A 21,918-nucleotide genomic window follows, 5' to 3' on the forward strand; every position below is an offset into this window, starting at 1 on the left:
CAGTTCCCCAGTTATGGGGGTGGCAGGACAGAGTCTGTAGAAAGAGACCCAGGGAGAGATCTCCCTAGAGCAGGGGATCCAGGTCACGATGATGCTGGTGATAATCATGATGACAATAGCCAACCTTATTAAGTGTTCCCATGTGTTATGTTGTTACCATTAAGAGGGCAAAGCTTGCTGTCCTGGAATCACACAGACATGAACAGGAAACAAGACTGAGAGAAGAGGTCACAGGGTAGGAAAATCAGTGGAACCAACCTGGAAGCAAGCAGAACCCTGTGTACTGCCCTCCACTCCCACCTCAAGTACAAAGACCGCTCCACACCCCCTGCCTTTTGTTTGTAAGAAAGCTGAAGTCTCCCAGGCCTCGCTGAGTCACAAAAGAGCAGGCTCAAGCAGCTAATGATTAGGACACTAGAGTCACAGACCCAGTGTCTGATACACGTTCCTGAGTTGTTTCACAGACACTATAACTGCCACCAGAGGGAAAAGGCCAGCTGCATGTTGACCAGACTGCAGCCATGCCATCAACTTCTCCATCTTGAGTAGTACTGAATTTATGGCTAGGGCAATTTCAAGAACTGGCCTCAAGAGAATGGTATTAGCACTATTGCTCATAACAATCTATAACTTTGTGGGTATTAGAATAATTATAGCTTGCTCTGCAAAAATATGTAAGCAGGCAACTAAAATTGTCAGCAAAGAGATGGTACAGATTCAAGTCAACATCTTCACTCTGAAAATACAATGTCTTATGTCAGCATGAAGAATTTACAGAAGTCAGACAGATCCCTAATCCCAAAGGAATGGAATATGGCACCCTGTGTCAGCATGAAAGAGTTACAGAAGATGGATTTTCCCTCATAATTCCAAAGAAATGGAATGATGTTTTGACAAGTGGGGATTTGTAAGCAACATTTGGCAAGAAAGAGCTCTCTGTAGGAGCTCCCTTTTATCTTGTCACCAAACTTAAACCAGGCACCTCCATGCTCTACTCATGTCTGGCCCAAGCATACCTTTCAAATCTTTTAATCACACAATCCCTTGCCTAACATGTTTGTTCTTTCTGTAGATCAAACAACTTGAAATGAAGAATAAGTAACTAACAGATAACCAGATCTCTTCCCTAGCTTCTTCTTTCGTAATCTCACAAAGTAACTAACTGTGAACAAACTGAACAAGATAGCCTCCACCAGCCTATACAACAAGCCTGCATTCAGTGGGGGACGAGGACGACTCTGACTCCTTATCTCAATGATTAACTGAGGTTACTTTCTTCCCTTTTAAAAACGTTCATGGGTGAGCAGATTCTTTGGAGGTGGTTTTTGGGGGAAGAGAGTTCACCATCTCCCCAGATTGCTGGCATTCTGATTAAAGGCAACTTTCTACCAACACTTGCCTCTCTCAAGTATTGGTTTTTGAGCAATAAGCAGCTGAACCTGATTCAGTAACAAACCTAACCTTCATCCTTAGTGTCAGGGAGACATGCAAGAGAGGTAAGGATTGTGGTTCCCCGGTTAGAAGGGATTGCTCCAGCTGATTTTGCCATGTGGGCTTGGAGTTGACAGATCATCAGATTTTTTTTTTTCAAGAGAAGCTGGAAACCTAGAATGTTTTCTAATCAGTTTTATTAAGGTATAATTTCCATACAATAAACTGTATATATACAACTAAATATGAACATCTTAAGTACACAGTTTAACAAATGTATATACCCTAATAACCACCACCACAATCAAAATGTAGAACAATTCTCTAAACCCAAAAAGGAACTTAGAATTTTGATGTAAAATGCTGTGCAAGCCAAATAAAACTCTAGCTCTTTTTGGACTCTGGGCTCCCAGTTGAGGCCTCTCTGGCCAAGGTAGGAGAAAGGGCCTTCAGTCTCTGGGCGGAGACCAGACCTGGGTCTGTGACATGTGCCAGGAGGAATCTTGGGGGCCATACTCTAGATGGGGTTTAAACCCTACCAGTCTGGCTCAAGTGTCCTGTACTATAAAGTCAAAGACTCAGAATCACCAGGGAGACCGAACAAGGGTCAAGGCACCTAGAATTACTTGCACTCAGAAATACTGAGTGCTCTGGATGATTTCAGGAGCACAGCGCATGCACTGGCCTGGTGTGGACCGTTCAGTTAGGGAAGAACTCCTGAGAGCCTCTGTGGGTGGGCTCTGAGCATCCTACACGATCCACTCTGTCTGTCTCAGACAGGATAAAATCACCAGAGCTAATCACCTTGTGTTGGGAGAACTCTTCAAGAAATTCTACAAATGAACTCCCTCAATCCTCCCACTGCTCTGTGATTAGATACTATTCTCCGCATTTCACAGATGAGAAAAGTGAGAGGCAGAGAAGTCAAGGATCTTGTCAAATGGTTAAACCAGATTTAAATCCATCAAGTTTAGCTCAAGGGTCCTGTACTATAAAGAGAGAACATTGGATCCACCTACCTACCTCCCAGGCAGATATTCATTGACAGTGACACTCCGCCTACAAGCATGGATTCAGTATCCAACCCAAGTCAACACTGGAATAGTCATGACCGACTAATCTAAATTGACTCAAATTTATTTTCCAAGCCTAATCTAGTATTTTGAGGTCTGGTCTAGTTAGATAGGGGACTAGGTCTGCCCCTTACCTGCAATACAGGAACCCATTTGAAAGGACTTGGTGACCTTGGGAAAACCTCAGTGTCCTTATCTCTAGAATAACAATAGTAATCCGTACCCTCTAGTATTACTGTGAGACTACATGAAATAACCTAAGTGTTTCTATTTCAAGCACAAGGTAGGTGCTCAACAAAATGTTTGTGGCCTCAATGATGACAGTGATAGCTTTTATGGTCATTCTTTTAGAACAGAGAACGAGTGGAAGAGAAAGAAGCAAAACCAAAGCACACGCTGAGCACCAGAGGTGTGCAAGCTGAGCTCAGAGGCCCTTGGGAAGGTGAGTAGGGCCCCATTTGCTTTATCCCACATGCACACCCAACAGTTTCAGGGTAAAAATACCACCACCATAACAAATGTGATTACTGAAAAACTGCTGAAATGTCTTCTTCCTCTTTTTTTGAAGTTTTTTTTTTAATGTTTATTCCACTCTGTATTGCTATGTTTATTTCACTGTGCTTTAAATTTTTATGGACTTTTTTAAAGTTTAATTTTCTTTTATACTTTTTGCATAATATTTACATGCTTCCAAAGCTGAACTGATAAAACAAGCTATCCTAAGTCTAGTTTCTATGCATGTTCCCTGCATCTCATTTTCTCCCCCACATTTGTAACCATTTAAAAAAATTTTTGTCTTATCTTTCCTTTGAGGTCAAGTCTCTTCAGACCACATTATAAGTGGTTATACACAGGCATGTGTGTGCTCATACACACAGACAGCCTCCCTTTAGACAAACAGAAACACATCACACACTTCTCCGCCTTGTTTTCTCCATCTGAATATCCTGAGATCACTCCAGAGCTGCATATGGAGATAGTCATTTCTCCTTTTTTATGCCTGAGTGGCCCTGGTTTAGTCAAACAGCTCCATCCTGATGGTCACTCGGGTTATTTCCAGTCAGCCTAGAGTTATAAACATGGTGCACTGAATGGCCTGCTGCATATTCTTTGGAAAGTTTCCTCCAAATGAGAGATTTATCCTGCTTATTTTCCTATAGAGAGCCAGAAGGCGGACCTGCCAGAGGGGACAGCATCTGACCTCCTTACCCAGGCAGAGGCCTCACCAGAGCAGAGAGAGGGAATTCCTGGCCCAACTCCGGTGCGCCCAGAGGTGGAAGTCCAAACTCCTAGAGCATCCAGCGAGAACCCCGGGATTGGCCTGGAACTGTCTGTGGTGTCTGAAAGGGTCAGTGAGGCTCCCACTGGCCAGGAGGCTGCATTGCGTGCAGGACGAGGAACATCACCCAGTAGGCCTGACCCTCGGCCCTCGGTGGAGGGCATGCGGCTGACTCCAGCACCGCCAGCTCAAGCCAAGGCAGCTCACAGTGGTGGAGAAACACCTCCAAGGTAAGGCATGTGCCTCCAAGCTGGGAAAGGAGGGGGGAATTAACTGCAGCCCCTAGGCTAGAATGTGGCCAAGGGGACAGCTGCTCCTGCAGAATGTCCACTGTGTGTGCAGTGCTGGCTAGTCTCACAAGGGGAAGATAAGAGAAGGCCAAGGCCCTGCTTTCAGGAGCTTAGAGCACTGGTTCTTACCTGGCACCTATAAAAGTTACCGGAAGGAATTTTTAAGATACAAATGAACAGAGATTCTGATTTATTCAGTCTGGAAGGAGGTTCAAACATTGTTTGTTTTTAAAGCTCCCCAGTTGAGTCCCAAGTGGAACAAGACTGAGAATCACCAGTTCTGACAGCAACAGTAATAGCTATAATGACACCTAAAAGATGGGGTTCATAGAACACATCCCAGGTGACGGTCATTGGCTGAGCATTTCACAGACATCATCTCATTTTACCCTCAAAACATCCCCAGGAGGTATCCTCAATTTATTGATGAGGAATCAGGGTCAGGTTGCCGAGGGTCACACAGCTAGGGGTTCAGAGTTGGACTCTGAATCCAGGTGTTTGTTTATTATTGAAGTATAGCTGATTTACTATACTATATTAGCTTCAGGTATTCAGCATGTGGGGCTTCCCCGGTGGCTCAGTGGTAAAGAACCCTCCTGCAACGCAGGAGCCACAGGAGATGTGGGTTCGATCCCTCTGTCAGGAAGATTCCCTAGAAGAGGGCATGGCAACTTACTCCATTCATCTTACCTGGAGAATCCCATGGACAGAGGAGCCTAGTGGGCTATAGTTCATAGAGTCAGACACAACTGAGCGACTGAGCATACACTCATGCGGACAGCATAGTGATCAGATTTTTTATAGTTTACACCCCATTAAAAGTTACTACAAGATAATGGCTACAATTCCCTGTGTTATACAATATATCCTTGTTGTTTTTCTAGTTTATACATAGTAGTTTGAACCTCTTAATCCCCTACTACTAATGAGCACCTCCCCCTTCACCCTCCTCACTGGTAATCAACCAGTAGTTTGTTCTCTGAGTCTGTTTCTGTTTTGCTATATATCTTTAATTTGCATTATTTTTTTTTAGATTCTATATATAAGTTATTTCATACAATAATTCTTTCTCTGTCTGATTTACTTTATTAAGCATAATATTCTCTAGTTGATATACATTGCTACAAAAGGCAGAATTTCATTCTTTTTTATGGCAGAGTAGTATTCCATTGTACATATCTACCACATCTTCTTTATCCATTCATCTCCTGATGGACACTTGGGTGCCTCCATATCTTAATTATTGTAAATAGTGCTGCTATGAACATTGGGGGCATATGTATCTTTCCAAATTGCTGGTTTTGTTTTTTCTGGATGCACATCCAAGAGTGGGACTGCTGTGTCATGTGGTAGTTCTATTTTTAGTTTTTTGAAGAACCTCAATACTGTTTTTCACAATCATGGCCCCCATTTACATTCTCACCAACAGTGTATAATTGTTCCTTTTCCTCCACATCCTTGCCAACATCTGTTATTTGTAGATTTTTTTGATGATAGGTGATCTGACTGTGTGATGCGATATCTTGTTGTTTTGATTTGTATTTCTCTAATAATTATCATTGTTAAGCATCTTTTCATGTTCTTTTTGGTAATCTGTATGTCTCGTTTGGAGAATTGTCTACGGAGGCCCTCTGACCATTTTTTTCATTGGGTTGTTTGTTTTTTTGTATTGAGTCTATATAAACAAATAGGCTGTTTGTATATTTTGGATATTAACCCCTTGTTGGTCATATCATCTGCAAATATTTTCTCCCATTTGGTAAGTTGTCTTCATTTTTTCAATGGTTTCCTTTGCTGGACAAAAGCTTTTAATTAGGGCCCATTTGTTTGTTTGTTTGTTTTGCTCTTATTTCTTTTAACTTAAAATACAGATTTTTTAAATTTACTATAATTTACATCAGTCTTTCTGAATAACCATTCTTTCCCAGGAGTTTTATGTGTGGGATCTTATATTTAGATCTTTAATACACTTTGAATTCATTTTTGTATACAATGTGAAAAAGTACTACAGTTCGATTCTTTTGCACGTAGCAGTCCAGCTTTCCCAACAGTGTTTATTCAAGAGGCTGTCTTTTCCCCATTGTATATTCTTCCCTCCTTTGTCATAGATTAATTAACCATGGGTACATAGGCTTATTTCTGGACTATTTTTTGTGCCATTGATCTGTGGTTCTGTTTTTGTGCCAGTACTATGCTGTTTTGATTACTGTAGCTTTGTAATAGAGCCTGAAGACTGGGAGGGTTATTCCTCCAGCTTTGTTCTTTTTAATCAAGATTATTTTGATAACTTAAGGTCTTCTGTGGCTCCATATGAATTTTAGGATTATTTGTTCTCATTCTGTAAAAAATGTCATGGGTATTTTGATATAGACTGTGTTAATTCTGTAGATTGCTTTGGGTGGTATGCCTATTTTAACAATATTAATTCTTCCAAGCCAAAATGGGATATCCTTCCATTCCTTTATATCATCTTCAATTTCCTTCATCAATGTTTTATAGTTTTCAGAATAAATGTCTTTTATCTCCTTGTAAGTTTCTTCCTAGGTATTTTTAAAACATGATTTTAAAAGGGATTGATTTTTTACTTTCCCTTTCTGATAGTTCACCATTAGCATATAGAAAATCAACAGATTTCTGTATACTAATCTTGTATCTTGCAATTGTATTGAATTCATTGATCGACTTTTATAGGTTTTGGGTGGAAACTTTAGAGTTTTGTATTTAAAGTATCATGTCAATTGCAAATAGTGACAGTTTTCTTGTTGAATAGTGACATTCTTTTCTTCCATTTTGGATGCCTTCTATTTCCTTTTCTTGTCTGATAGCTGTGTTTAGGAGTTCCAATACTATGTTAAATACAAGTGGAAAGAGTGAGGTCCTTGTCTTGTTTCTGAATTTAGAGGAAAGGCTTTTCGCTTTTCATCATTGAGTGTGATATTAGCTATGAGACTGTCATAGTGGCCTTTATTATGTTGAGATGTGTTCTCTCTATACCCACTCTGATGATAATTTTTATCATGAATATATGAATGGATGTGGATGTGGAATTTTGTCAATGCTTTTTAGGCATCTATTGAAATGACCATGTGATTTTTATCCTTCCTTTTGTTATAATGATGTATCACATTGATTGATTTGCAAATATTGAACCATCCTTGGGTCCTTTGAATAAATCCCACTTGATCATGGTGTATGATCCTTTTTACATATTGTTGAATTTAGCTTGCTAGTATTTTGTTGAGGATGTTTACATCTATATTCATCAAAGATACTACCCTATAACTTGCTTTTATGGAGTATCTTTTTCTGGTTTTGGTGTCATTGTAATGGTAGCCTCATAGAATACATTTGGAAGTGTTCCATCTTCTTCTTGGACTAGTTTGAGAAGGATAAGCCCTAGCTCTTTTTTATAGAATACAAAAGAGAATTACCCTGTGAAGCTGTCCAACCCTGGACTTTTGTTTGCTGGGTTTTTAAAAAATTATAAATTTAATTTCACTGCTAGGGATCAGTTTGCTCAGATTGGCTGTTTGCTCTTGATTCAGTCTTGGCAGGCTGTATGTTTCTAGAAATTTGTTGATTTGTTCTGAGTTATCAAATTTGTTCATATATTCTATTCTGATTTTTTGTAGTTCTATGCTATTTGTTATTTCTCCTCTTTCATTTCTTTTGTTTGTTTTTAATTATAGTTGATTTACAATGTGTTATTTTCTGCTCTACAGCAAAATGATTCAAGTATATATATATGTATATACGTATTCTTTTTTTAAATGTTCTTTTCCATTGTAGTTTATCATAGGATAGTGAATATAGTTCTCTGTGCAATACAGTAGAAACTTGTCCTCTTTCATTTCTTATTTTGTTTATTTGGACCTCTCTCCTTTCTCCTTGATGAGAGTGGTTAAAGGTTTATCAATTTTGTTTGTCTTTGTTTCATTGATCTTTTCTATTGTGTTTTGATCTCTATTTTACTTATTTCCTCTCTAATTTTTATTTTGTCTTTCCTACTGCTGACTTTGGGCTTTCTTATTCTTCTTTTCTAATTCCTTTAGGTGGTAGATTAGGTTGCTTGAGATTTTTCTTGTTTATTGAGGAAGGTCTGTATCGCTATCATTTTCCTTCCTAGAACTGCTTTGACTGAACTCCATAGGTTTGGGGGGCTTCCCAGATGGTGCTAGTGGTAAAGAACTTGCTTGCCAATGCAGAAGATGTAAGAGACACAGTTCGATCCCTGGGTCACGAAGATCCCCTGGAGGAGGGCATGTCAACCCACTCCAGTATTCTTGCCTGGAGAATCCCATGGACAGAGGAGTTTGGCAGGCTACAGTCCATAGAGTCACACAGAGTCAGACATGACTGTAGCAACTTAGCATGCATGCATGCATAGGTTTTGGAGCACTGTGTTTCCATTTACATTGTCTTAAGGTATTTTCTGATTTCCTCTTTGATTTTATCATTGACCCATTGGTCTTCTAGTAGCATGCTGTTTAGTCTCCACTTGTTTGTTCTATTCCCATTTTTCTTTCTGCAGTTGGTTTCCAATTTCATACCACTGTGGCTGGAAGAGATGCCTAACATAAGAACACACATTCTTTTCAAGTGCACATGGAATGTTCTCCAGGCTAGATCACATGCTAGGCCATAACACAAGTCTCAAAAAATTTAAGAGGATGGATATAGGTTTCTGAACTCCAATATCTGTGCCCCTAATCACTACACCATCCTGTTTCTTGTCAGCATTTAGTTAAGTCCTAAATACTATGGTAGGGAAAGAATAATGGGTCTTCAGAGGTGGGAGGTTGGTATAGGCTGAATCAAGCCAAGGGAGTTTCAGGAGGATTATGCTTGGAGTCCTGGAGATGAGGTTGTATCCTAACCCTCAGGACTCAGTCTCAGGACCTGCCATCAGCCAACATGGTTCAAGAGAATGAGTTAGAACCTGATGATTGTCAGATCTGTGTGTTATCCACCAGTGTTCTCCAAGGGCAGTGCACTAAAGGGCATTCTGCTTCCTGGGCTTCTCTATAAATGGCCTGGTACCCTTCTACACCTGTCCTCAGTTGTCCTGACCTATAACCAAGCCCCTCAAGGCCTGCTGTAGGGAGGGGAGCTGGTGTCTGTGTATGCTGTGGTGACTGGCAGGGAAGCCCAGATACTTTGTCTGCCTTTGTTCTGCAAGGAAATGTGAGTCCCCAGGAGACCTAACCATCTGGAGGGAGGGCTTTCTGGCAGGCATCCCTGGATCCTTGCCAGGGCTCTAAATGTAGAATCTAAGGTGGAGATGAACTTTTCATGAACTTGTTAGGGGCCCTAAAATGATTTTGGGTGAGAGAGAAAGGTCTCTATGTAAGTTTCAACCTTGAGCTGAATTTCAGATACACCCAACTGGGCTTAGGAACTGGGGAGATCACTACCTACCCTCCCTTATCTAGCACATGGGTATATCTTGGGGGAAATGGGTTTGAATGCAAGTGTTGGCTCTAATTGGCAGCGGCCACCTGACCACCTGTATATTCTTCCAGACACTGGCTTCCTGCAGTTTCCCATGTTCCTTGATCAAGGCAATGCCTGAGTTGGGCTTGGATGCCACCTTTCCCATCCTGCCCTGTCATCACCAACCTGTAATTGCTCCTGAGGGGTGTCAGGGGAGTTTTGCTACATCCTATCCAAGCTTTAGCTGTGAACAGTCTGCAGAACCAGGTGCATTCAGGAGCAGGCAAACGAGGGACCCAGGCCTCCAGCTGCTAGGGGAAGCCCTAATTTAAAAAAAATTTTTTTTTTGGTTAAAAAGCATGTAACATAATATTCATCATTGTAACCATTTTTAAGTGTATAGTTCAGTGGTGTTAAGTATATTTATATTGTTATGACACAGATCTCCAGAGCTTTTTCATTTTATAAATCTGAAACTGTTACCATAACTACCATTCGACTTTCTGTCTCTATGCATTTGACTACTCTAGGTCCTTCATAGGGGCTTCCTAGGTAGCTCACTGGTGTAGAATCTGCCTGCCAATGCAGGAGATGTGGGTTTGATCTCTGGGTTGGGAAGATCCCCTGGAGAATGGAATGGCAACCGACTCCAGTATTCTTGCCTGGAAAATCCCATGGACAGAGAAGCCTGGCAGGCTACAGTCCTTGGGATTGCAAAGAGTCAGACATGACTAAGTTAGACTGAGCACAGAAGCACAGGTCCTTCGTATAACTCATTCACTCAGATGTGTAGAATCAGCCTTTCTGTCACTGGCTTATTTCACTTAGCCTGAGGATGAATACTATTCCATTATGTGTATATGCAATGCTTTGTTCATTCTTTCATCAGTCAGTGGACACTTCAGTTGCTTCCACATTTGCCTGTTGAGAATAATACTGCCATGAATAAGGCTGTACAAACATCTCTTTGAGGTTCTGCTTTTAATTATTTTGCGTTTATTTTCAGAAGTGGAATTGCTGGATCATATGGTAATATATTTTTATATTTCTGAGGAACTGCCATACTGATTTCCACAGTGGCTGCACCATTTTAGCCTTCACTATTAGAACCTCTGTGGTTTCTTTTCTTAGTTGACTCTCAGCACATCCACGAGGTGTTATCATCCTTGTTTGACATAAGCGGTTGCTGAGGCTAGACTTGCCCAAACCCAGCCCTATCTAGTAACCTGGTGGTAGACCAGTAGGGTCTGAAGCTCCCAGGGTCAGCGTCCTTTCCTCTGAATGTTGGGGCTTAGAGGACTTTCCTGACCTCCAGCTGGGGTCCCAAACCACAGTACAGCTTGGTCTGGGGAACAAGTATGGATGAGATGGGCCCAATGGCATCGGGGACTTGTAGAGAGGCAGAGAATTTCCTCAAGCGTGTAAGCATGCCGGCCTAGCACAGCCAGGACTGTTTCTTCAGGAGAAACAGAAAGTCCAGAGTCTTATAAACGATTCCCTGATTTTACTAAAATATGTCTAACCTGAGGCTTCTAGTGTGATGTTTGACTTGGTTGACCCTTCTCTTCACTTAAGGGAAGGGAAACTGAGGCCCAGAGAAGGAAGGGAACAGCCCAGGTCTCCTGCCTCCAGGCCACAACCCTTCTGGGGCAGAATCATGTTTCCAAGGGGCCACAGAGATGTCTGGTACCCATCCTCCCACTCCTCTCACCCCCCATCCACCACAGGTTCTTCAAGTCTCCCCAGATGCTGACCCAGTGGAATCCTGGTGACATCACATGTCACTGAAACCAGCCTCTCCCCAGTGTTGTGTCTGGGTAGAGAGGGATAGGGTTTGGTTGCTGGTTTCAACCACAAGCTAACTCTTACTATTATAACAACCCAAAGGACACTTTTAACAGATGAGAAAACTGAGGCTAAGAGACCATGGTTAGTGAAAGGCCGCAGCAGGCAGTTGAACCCAGGCATGCTCTGATTTGAGTTCTTGCCACATTTCTCTCTGTCCCAGGATCTCCATCCATGTGCAGGAGACAGATACCCCTGGGGAGCTGCTTGTGACACGAGGGGGCAGCCTCAGAACCTCACCCCCTGCAGAGACTCCAGCAGCTGTGCCTCCAGGTGAGCAGGACCCACCTGGGCCCAGGTGCTGCCCCCAGGCCCCCGGGACTGAGTCAGGAAAACCTATCCCCAGAGGAGCCAGTGTGCGGAAGCGGAGCTGTGATGGGGGAGCAAAGGCCAAAGAGAAGCAAGGACCTGGGTCCGAGCTGACCATGGCGCCAAGCAGGGCCAGGAGGGACAAGGCAGCTGATTCCGGGGCCCCAGGCCCACAGCAGGACACGAGCCCTGGAGCAGGGAACCCTGACCCTGGGAAGGACTGCACAGCTGGGGGTGCGGGCAGTGCCGAAGCAGGAAGGAGGACACCGCCAGGAGCTGAGGCGGGCAGCCTGGTTCTAGGTAAGTGAGGCCGTTGCTGTGTGCCCCAAGGTGAGTGAGTCTCAACAGCCTACTCTGGGAGGCCTCCCTGAAGCTTCTAGGTAGAGATAATGTGGGGATAATGTCTGGGAGACCAGGACTCAGAACAGCCTGCCAGCACATCTCAGAGCTGGAGACCAAGGCATGGAGATGCAGCAGGCTGAGCTCAGGTTGGCTGTGGCCATGGGAGAGGAGGGAACATGGGGGACTCAACTGGGTGGATTTCTCAAAGCCACCTGCCTGCCCAGTAGAATTGGTATCATTCTGGATTGAGATAGGGAAGGCTCCTGCTAAAAAGCAAATCCATTACCTGGTGTATATAACCAACTATTAGCCATTTGCACCCAGTGGGCTGACTCTCATCCAGGATCAGGAAAGGGCTGCTGATCTGCTTTCTGTCCCAGAGGTAGTGATAGATGTCCTTGTGTTCCTGTGACCCAAAGTGCCTTAGGTCTTTCAACCCTTACGGCCACACCCTCAAGGGAGCTCTCATCCCATGTGGTTCCCGGAAGGCCACCCTTTGCCAATTCCCTGTCCCAGAATTTCTGGAGGCCCTGAGGAAGGGCTGAGTGTTGTGCAGGTCATCCTGGTGCCCCTTGGCTCTTCCAGGCTCTGAAGTTGCTCTGATGTCTCTGGTTGCTTCCTTTCCCCTTGTATGACCTGGTCCAGATGTGGACACAGCCTCCCTTAATTCCTGAAACACAGGTGAGAGCAACCTGTGACTTTAGTCTTTCTGAGAATTAAGATGGCGATCAAGCCAATGTTAGCTGAGGACTCTCTGTGAGCCAAGCCTCAAGCGTTTGTGGCGGTGTTTACCCTCACAGGTCTGTGGAGTAAGGACCCATGAGATACAAGAGAGGCTGAGAAACACTTGTAAGGCCTCAGGGTCTGTGCTGACAGAGCCAGGATCTGATCACTGGGCTCTTGAAACTTGTGTGTAAACCTTGAGAACAGAAGGCAGTTACTTTGCGGTGAAGGAGACTTCAGACTGAAATTCTAGAAGTGGAATCTGTGCCATACAGTCAGGCTTTCCAGAGGCCCAGAAAACAACAAAACCCCACAAAAGTTACCCCCTTGTAGTCTAGGGCTCAGGCTCACCTTGGCAGACACACAAAAAATTCTCTCAAAGCACATTCAACCTTCTACTTTGGGGAGCAGAAAGTTGCTTGTGAGACAAACTAAGAGAAAATAGCAGTATTTTCCCCTGCTCTGGGTCCAGGGTTGCAGAAATCACGGAGCTGTCCTGGGAACACTCTGAATGCTCCCTTGATAAACCCCCAAGAAACCGGCAGAGGCCTTTTTGAATCAAGAGGGTCTAGGTCTGGGGGTCGGGGTGGTGGGGGGGGTGGGCGGAGCTGAGAGGTAGGGGCTGCATGAAGGAGACTCACGGGCTGCTGTCTCCCGAACAGACGACAGTCCGGCCCCGCCAGCCCCTTTCGAGCACCGGGTGGTGAGTGTCAGGGAGACCTCGACCTCAGCGGGTTACACCGTGTGCCAGCATGAAGTCCTGGGAGGGTAAGCGGGCCTTCTGCCTTGATGGGGGTGGGGAGGGCACCTGGACAACCGGGCGCTGCTGCTGGTTCTCAGGAACTGGTGGATGGAGCCACAGCCAAGAGTGGGCTGTCCCGCACGGCAAAAGCGCGAGCCGAGAGCTCATAAAGAGTGGGTGAGGAGACAGCCGCGGAGAGCAGGAGGGCCCATGTGGTGTGAGTGAGGCGAAGTGTAGGGTACAGGTGGGCCCACAGTGCAGGCCTGGGGCCCATGTACTGGAGGTGAAATGAGAGCCGACATGGGGTGGGTTAAGAGGAATGACCTCTAGGGTGAGGATGGCCTGGGTGGTGTGGCTGTGGGGGACTCCCCTGGGGTGCAGGATGGCCCAAACCTATGGGGTGAAGAAGCTCTTCTCCAGGTTCAGGCAACAGTGTGGGGCGGTGACTATGATACCTCTGAGGGGCAGGGTAATCCCTGTAGCGTATGTGGAGTTGAGGTAGGACCAGAAAGTCCAGGGTCCCAGATAGGGCTGGCCCCCACTCACGCGCAGGCTGTGCCTCCGGGGCTCTGAGCCTGCCGTGTCATCGCGTCTCTCTCTGCAGGGGCCGGTTCGGCCAGGTTCACAGATGCACGGAGAAGGCCACAGGCCTCTCGCTGGCAGCCAAGATCATCAAAGTGAAGAGCGCCAAGGACCGGGTGAGGTGTCTGCCCCAGGCCAAAGGGTGCGCTGGGCCAAGCTCAGAACTCCTTCACTTCCTTCTAGGCCCCTCTGGGTCCTGCACTGCCTCAGGCCCCTCCACACCGAGCAGGAAACCTGGCCACCTTTCCTGCCTTTTTTCCTTGGCTCCCACACTCTAGTCAGCAGTCACCTTGCACCCTGGGGAACAGGGTCCTCCCAGATCTCCAGGGTTCTTTTGGGGGTCTGAGGGATCCTATCTGGGAAATGAGTGGGTTCCTTCTGTTATAAGAAGCTGGTGTGGGTGGTGAGTTAAGGAAACCTGGTGATGCTGCAGGAAATGAGGATGCAGGGGGTGTGTGTGTGTGTGTGTGTGTGTGTGTGTCTTGGGGGATGCAACTGACTGCTCTTCCTAACCCATTTCTTGGAAACTCCTCTCCCGGTTGGCTTCACAAGGAGGATGTCAAGAATGAGATTAACATCATGAACCAGCTCAGCCATGTGAACCTGATCCAGCTCTACGATGCCTTTGAGAGCAAGAACAGCTTTACCCTCGTCATGGAGTAGTGAGTGGGAGGCAGGGCCAGGGCTCAGGGTGGGGCTAGGAGCCAAGGTTGCAGCAAAGCTCTCCCTTTCCGCTCTCTGTGACACCCAGAGAATGTCATCACTTCCTCTACCTGACCTCCTACATAAAACACAGAGGACAAGACCATTTGTCAGAAACCAGTGAGCCTGGTTCAACCTGCAGATATTGTTTTGGCCTATACATTTTTAATAATTTTGATTTAGCATTAACAGTTGGAAATTGGGAAATTTCATATTAAAACCTAGATGCCCGATTTTTCTTGCAAATATAAAAGATCTAGTAATACTGGCTCTGCATTCTCAGTTGGAAATGGTATGATGGAGCTTGTAGTAACTGACCTTTGTAGACAGGGCAACCAATTTCCCATTTGCTACAGTGCCCACCACTTTCAACGACCCATAGGGCTGAGGCCAAGGGCTCAGGGGACATTTATTAGTGTGCTGGTGTTGCTGTTTTCCTTCTGGTGCAAGTGAGGAGAGTAAAACATTTGTCATGTCATTTCTCTATAAAAAATGGAAAAACAAAAGTTATACTAAAGGCTGTGTATTCCAAGAAAACTTTTGTCTCACATCTGGTCTGATTTGTCCACTTAGATTCTTGCCATGTAGGTACTAATTGGCCCCTGTAGGCCAGTGAGTTTATAAGCTTGGTCTGGAGTATTGAGAGTGAGTATCCAGAGTGAGCCTGGGTGATCAGCACTGCAGACAAGCCCCAGTCTCCCGTTTGGCCCATCGCTTCCTTTTTATCACCCACACTCTGAGTTGGGAATAGACCAGAGCCTGTCCCCCCCGCCCTCATGGTCCCCCATAAAACCCTAGGTGGCAGTGGTACCCTTGTCTCCCCTGGTGATGAGTGGACCAGTCCTCTGAGAGCCTTGCTCAGTCACCGTCTGCCTTTTCTTTTGCCCTGGCAGTGTGGATGGGGGTGAGCTCTTTGACCGGATCACAGAAGAGAAGTACCACCTGACTGAACTGGATGTGGTCTTGTTCACCAAGCAGATCTGCGAGGGTGTCCATTACCTCCATCAGCATTATGTCCTGCACTTGGACCTCAAGGTCAGGCTCCTCCGTGGGCGTGTCGGGGGTGGGTGCCCCTGTTCCTGAGCCTCTATGGCTCTCTCATCTTTGAGAGCTCTGTCATCACACAGTCCTGGCTTCCTTTCCTGGCTCTGCCATGGCCTAGTTCTAGAGTCTAGGGCAGGCCAAGTCTCAGAGCCTCAGTTTCTCCATCTGTGAAATGTGGAAAATAGCTACCTCATTAAGTGTTCTTTAAGGATCAAATGAAACAACTAATTTTTTCTATAAAAAAACCTCAAAAATTAGTTTTTAAAAAATTAAAATAGAAACACATGCATGTAGTAACAAATGTAGACAATATAGAAATATATAAAATGCACAGTGAAAGTTCTTCTCACTCAGTCTCTGTGCTGAGAAGTCTTCTGTATTAGCATGTTGGCATGAAAAACACTCACAAAGGAGAGCTCACTGTACATTTCATTTTTAAACTTGCCTTTTAAAGTATAGTGTAGACATCTTATCTGATTCTCTTTAAGGGCCATCATATAGTCCATTGAATGAAAGCATTGCAGCTTCTTTTGTCTACTTGAAAAGTAAGCATGTGGTGGCCATTCTTTTCTTTCTTTTTGATACATAGTTTATTTTTCAGTTGTCTATTCTGTTCCATTGATCTGTTTGTTTTGATGCTGATATCACACTATTCTGATTAGTATAGCTTTGTAACAGTTTGAAATCAGGAAGTGTGGTGCCTCTTTTGTTTTTCTTCCCCAAGATTGCTTTGGCTATTTGGGGTCTTCTGTAGTTCCATACAGATTTTAGATTATTCACTGTATTTCTGTGAAAATTGCCATTGAAATTTTGATAGGGATTGCCTTAAATCTGTAGATTGCTTTGGGTAGTAAGGACATTTTAATATTAATCCTTCCAACCAAGAGCATAGGATATCTTTCCATTTATTTGTCTTCTTTAATTTCTTTCATCAGCGTCTTACAGTTTTTAGTATATAGATCTTTCACTAACTTGTTAAATTTATTCCTAAGTATTTTTTTTGATCAACTATAAATAGGACTGTTTTCTTCTCTTTTAATAGTTTCTTTTTAGTGTATAGATATGCAACTGATTTTTTGCATATTGCTTTTGTATTCTGAAAATATACTGAATTTGTTTTTAAGTTCTAACAGTATTTTGGTGACGACTTTAGCATTATATATATATATATATAAAATATAGCGTCATCTGCAAATAGTGACAGTTTTACTTCTTTCTGAGTTGGATGCTTTTTCTCTCTTTTATCACCTAATTACTCTCTATGACTTCCAATACTGTGCTGAATAAAAGTAGTGAGAGTGAGCATCCTTGTCTTGTTCCTGATCTTAGAGGAAAAGCTTCCAGCTTTTACTATTGAGCATATTATCTATGGACTTGTCATATATGACCTTTATTATGTTAAGGTATATTCCCTCTATAACTAGTTTGATGACAGCTTTTATCATGAAATGGATATTTAGTTTTGTTAAGTGTTTTTACTGTATCTATTGAGATGATAGTATGATTTTTATTTTTCATTTTGTTAATGTGTTGTATCACACTGATTGGTTTGCATACATTAAACCATCTTTGCATCTCTGGAATAAATATCATTTGATTGTGGTGTATAATCTTTTTATGTATTGTTGAACTTGATTTGCTAATATTTTGTTGAGGATTTATACATCTATTCTTAAGAGGTATGTTAGACTGTAATTTTCTTTCTTGTAATATCCTTGTCTGGTTTTGCTATCAGGGTAATGCTGGCCTTATAAAATGAGTTTGGAAGTATTCCCTCCTCTTCTGTTTTTTGGTAGAGTTTGAGAAGTATTGATACCAATTTTTTTTTTAAAGATTGGTAAAATTCACCAGTGACGCCATTTGGTTCTTGAGTTTTGTTTTTTGGTATATTTTTGATTACTAGTAATTAGTCTGTTCAGATTTCCTGTTTCTTCATGATTTGCTCTTATCTAGTTGTTACAATTCTAGGAGTTTCTTCTAGGTTGTCCAGTTTGTTGGCAATGAATTCCTCTCTCTCTCTCTCTTTCTTGGTGAGTCTGAAAAGTGAAAAATGAAAGTGTTAGTTGCTCAGTCGTGTCTGACTCTTTGTGATCCCACGGACTGTAGCCCACCTGGCTACTCTGTCCATGGACTTCTCCAGGCAAGAATACTGGAGTGGGTACCCATTCCCTTCTCCAGGGCATCTCCCCAACCCAGGGATCAAACCCGGGTCTCCTGCATGCAGATTCTTTACCATCTTAGTCACCTTATCTGTAAAGTTTGTTTCCAGTTTCATCAAGATATAATTGACAGGTAACATTGTTTTTGTTTAAAGTATAAACATAATTGTTGATATATGTATACACTGCAAAATGATTCCACAGTAAGTTTAGTTAATTATATCACCTCACATAGTTACAATTTCTCACTTAACAACTTTCATATATACAATACTGCATTGTTAACTATAGTCAGCATGCTGTACATTATATCCTCAGGACTTTTATTTTATAACTGGAAGTTTGTACCTTTTGATCACCTTCACCAATTTCCCCAAACCCTCCCCCTACCTGCCTCTGGAAACCACTAATTTGTTCCCTAAACAAACTACTCATTTGTTCATATGAGTTCTGGGTGATTTTTTTATAGATTCTACTTATAACTGAGATCATACAGTAAGTGTTTTTCTATGTCTGATTTATTTCACTCTGCATAATGTTGTCAAATTCCATGTTGTCACAAATGGCAGAATTTCTTTCTTTTTTATGGCTGAATAACCTTTTGTGTATATATAACACATTAAAAAATTATTCATCTTTGATGGACACTTGACTATTGTAAATAGTGCTGCAATGAATATAGGGGTGCAAATATCTCTTCAAGACTGTGATTTGGTTTCCTTTGGATATATACCCAGAAGTGGAATTGCTAGATTGGTAGTCCTATTTTTAATTTTTTGAGGAAATGCCACACCGTTTTGCACAGTGGCTGCACCAATTTACATTCCCAGCAACAGTGCACAAAGGTTGCGTTTTCTCTACATCCTCACAGACACTTGTTATCCCTTGTTTTTTGGATGACATTCATTTTAACATGAATAAGTGATATCTCATTGTGGTTTTGATTTGCATGGTGGCCATTTCTATGGTTTTTCACTCCGCTGGGGCAATAGAAGAATTTTTCTCTACAACCTCTGTCAGGAATCTTAGTGGCTCTCTACAGAAGATGGGAAGTGGGTTGGTTGGACCATGTATGCACACTGCTCCTTCTGACCATCTTTCTTGACTGACATCAGACTGTAACATTGTGGTACTATGAAAAATGGTAGAGATGGTGAGGAATCGGCCTCAAACTTCCTTACTCACTGGAGCTAATTCCAGAGCCTCTGGACCAGCTTTTTGTGGCATGAGCCGTTAAGAGAAGCTAGGATTCTGTTCTGTGATTCAGGATCAACGAACAGCCTTTGGGGCAATTCCTGTGTTACTACAGAAGGAGACAATCGTTGCCAAGGTCTGTTTCCCAGCCAGGAGCAGAGCTTGAGTTAGTTCAGCCTCTTCCTGACCAGGAGATCTTACATAAGTTCCTTGATCTTATTGATTGGTCTTGCATAAGCTCATCAATTGAAAAGTGGGGATTAATAATATCTACTCCTAGGAATGTTGGTTGAATTAAAATATGAAATATTTTAATATTTCACTTGGAACATAACTAGTGTAACTGAGGAACTGAAGTTTAAATTTTATTAGTTTTTAATTAAATAAAAAACTGATATGATTAAATTATTTAAAAAACACAAAATATATTTAGAACAACTTCAACATGTTAATTTGCTGTCAATTTCATGCAATCTAAATACAAATAAAGGATTTCCCAGGTGGCTCAATGGTAAAGAATCCTCCAGTTCATGAGATCTAAATACATTTAAAGTACTTCTGATGAAACTTTAGTGTCTGAATTGAGATGTGCTATAAATGTAAAATACACACTGGATTTCAAAGGCAATATAATAAAAATAATTGAAAATATCTCATCAACATTTTTATTTTGATAACCTATTGAAATAATAATATTTTTATATATTTGGCTAAATAAAATTATTATTAAAATTAAGTTTTAGAAAATACTTTGAAATGAATGAAAATGAGAACACAACATGCTAAAGCTTATAGGGTGCATGTAAACTAGAAACAAAATTTGTAGCTGCAAACTGTTATATGTTAAAAAGAAGATCTCAAATCAATAATCTAACATTCCACCTTAAGAAACTAGAAAAAGAAGAACAAGTTAAACTCAAAGCAAGTAGAAAGAGGGAAATAAGAAAGATTAGAGCAGAAGTAATTGAAACAGAAAATAGAGAAACAGTGAGATCAGTGAAAAGAAATTTGTTCTTTGAAAAGCTGAATAAGCTGACAAATCTAGCTATTTTGAACTAGAGAGAAAGAGAGAAGACTCAGTTACTGAAATGAATGGAATGAAAGAGGGGACGTCACTACCAGCCTTACCAAAATTAAAAAAAGATTATGAGAGAATATTATGAAAACTTGTATGCCAGCAGATTAGATAATCTAGATAAAATGCAGATTCCCTAAAAGGCACAAACATCTGAAAACTGGCTCAAAAAGGATCAGAAAATCTGAATAGACTTATAACAAGTAAAACAGTCAAACTAGTATAAAAACTACCCATAAGAAAGTCCTAGACCCATATGGCTATCAAATGTCTAAAGAGTTAACACCAATCCTTCACAAAATGTTCTGAAAATAGAAGAGAAAGAAACATTTTCTCACTCATTTTATCAGATCAAACTTATCCTCATCCTAAAACCAGGCAGACCTCACTTCCTGTGATGAAACTACAGTACAATATCCCTTATGAATATAGATGTAAATATTCTCAATAAAATATTACTAAACTGAGTATAGCAGCATATAAAAAGGATTATACACATCACAAACTGGGATTTGCTCCAAGAAAGCAAAGTTGGTTTAACATAAGAAAATCAATCAATGTAATATGTCATATTAAAAGAATAAAGGATGATATCACCTGATAATTTTAGTAGCTGCAGAAAAAGCACTTGACAAAATTGAACACCTTTTCATGATGAAAACACTAAGCAAATTAGGTATAGAACTTCCTTAGCTTGATAAAGGCCACGTATGAAAAACCCCCAGGTAATAATAAACTTAATGGTAAAAGGTTGAATGCTTTCCTTTTAAGATCAGGAACTAAACATGGATGTATATTCTTGCTGTTTCTATTGAACATTGTACTTGTGGTTCTAACCAGGGCAATTAGGCAAGAAAATAAATAAAAGGTATCCAGATTGGAGAGAAAGAAGTAAAACTTTATTCACAGATGACCTGATTTTGTATATAGCAAATCCTAAGGAGGGTAGAGAGAAACTATTAGAACTAATAAATGAGTTCAGCAATGTTGCAGGATCTAAGATGTAAAATTCAATTGTATTTCCGTACATTAGCAATCAACATTCTATAAATAAAATTAAGAAAACCATTTCATTTACAGTAGCATTGGAAAGAATAAAATACTTAGAAATGAATTTAACCAGATGTATAAACTTTATATTCTGAAAACTATGAAACATGGTTGAAAGAAATTAAAGATGACATAAGTAAATGGAAAGACATCCCATGTTAATAGCTTAGAAAACTTAATGTTATTAAGATGACAATACTCTCCAAAATAATCCATATGTTCAATGCAGTCTTGTCAGACTCACAGCTGACTTCTTTGCAGAAATTAATAATCTAATCCTAAAATTCAGATGGAAATTCTTGGGACCCAGGTGAGCAAAAACAATCTTGAAAACGAGGAACAAAAAAAAAGAAGAAGATGAACAAAGTTGGAGGACTCACATTTCCCGACTTCAAAATCTACTATAAGCTACATAAATAAAAAATGTGTTATGATGTAAGGATGGACAGACATATCAATGGGATACAATTGAGAGTCTAGAATTAAACCCTTTTATTTGTGGTCAATGGATTTTTGAGAACAGTGCCGTGACGGTTCAATGGGGAAAGAGTAGTTTTTGCAACAAATGATGCTGGGACACCATGCTTGATATCCACATAAAAGTTGAAGCCCCACCTCATTCTATAAATAAAAGTTAACTCAAAT

General features: G+C 41.8%; 1 protein-coding gene across 5 annotated transcripts in view; it reads left to right on the top strand.

Annotated features, from left to right (window-relative positions):
- Positions 1–21,918, top strand: part of MYLK3 (myosin light chain kinase 3) — a 58,582-nt gene that overhangs the window by 15,998 nt on the left and 20,666 nt on the right. For all 5 annotated transcript variants that reach the window (XM_043436769.1, XM_043436770.1, XM_043436771.1 and 2 more), the window contains exons 2-8: positions 2,856–2,946; positions 3,665–4,013; positions 11,515–11,960; positions 13,388–13,493; positions 14,072–14,165; positions 14,602–14,711; positions 15,645–15,786. In XM_043436769.1, the coding sequence (XP_043292704.1) occupies positions 2,856–2,946; positions 3,665–4,013; positions 11,515–11,960; positions 13,388–13,493; positions 14,072–14,165; positions 14,602–14,711; positions 15,645–15,786 (1,338 nt within the window). The remainder of the gene's footprint in view (positions 1–2,855; positions 2,947–3,664; positions 4,014–11,514; positions 11,961–13,387; positions 13,494–14,071; positions 14,166–14,601; positions 14,712–15,644; positions 15,787–21,918) is intronic.

This window comes from Cervus canadensis, chromosome 18, assembly GCF_019320065.1.
Source record: "Cervus canadensis isolate Bull #8, Minnesota chromosome 18, ASM1932006v1, whole genome shotgun sequence".
Lineage (NCBI taxonomy): Eukaryota > Metazoa > Chordata > Mammalia > Artiodactyla > Cervidae > Cervus > Cervus canadensis.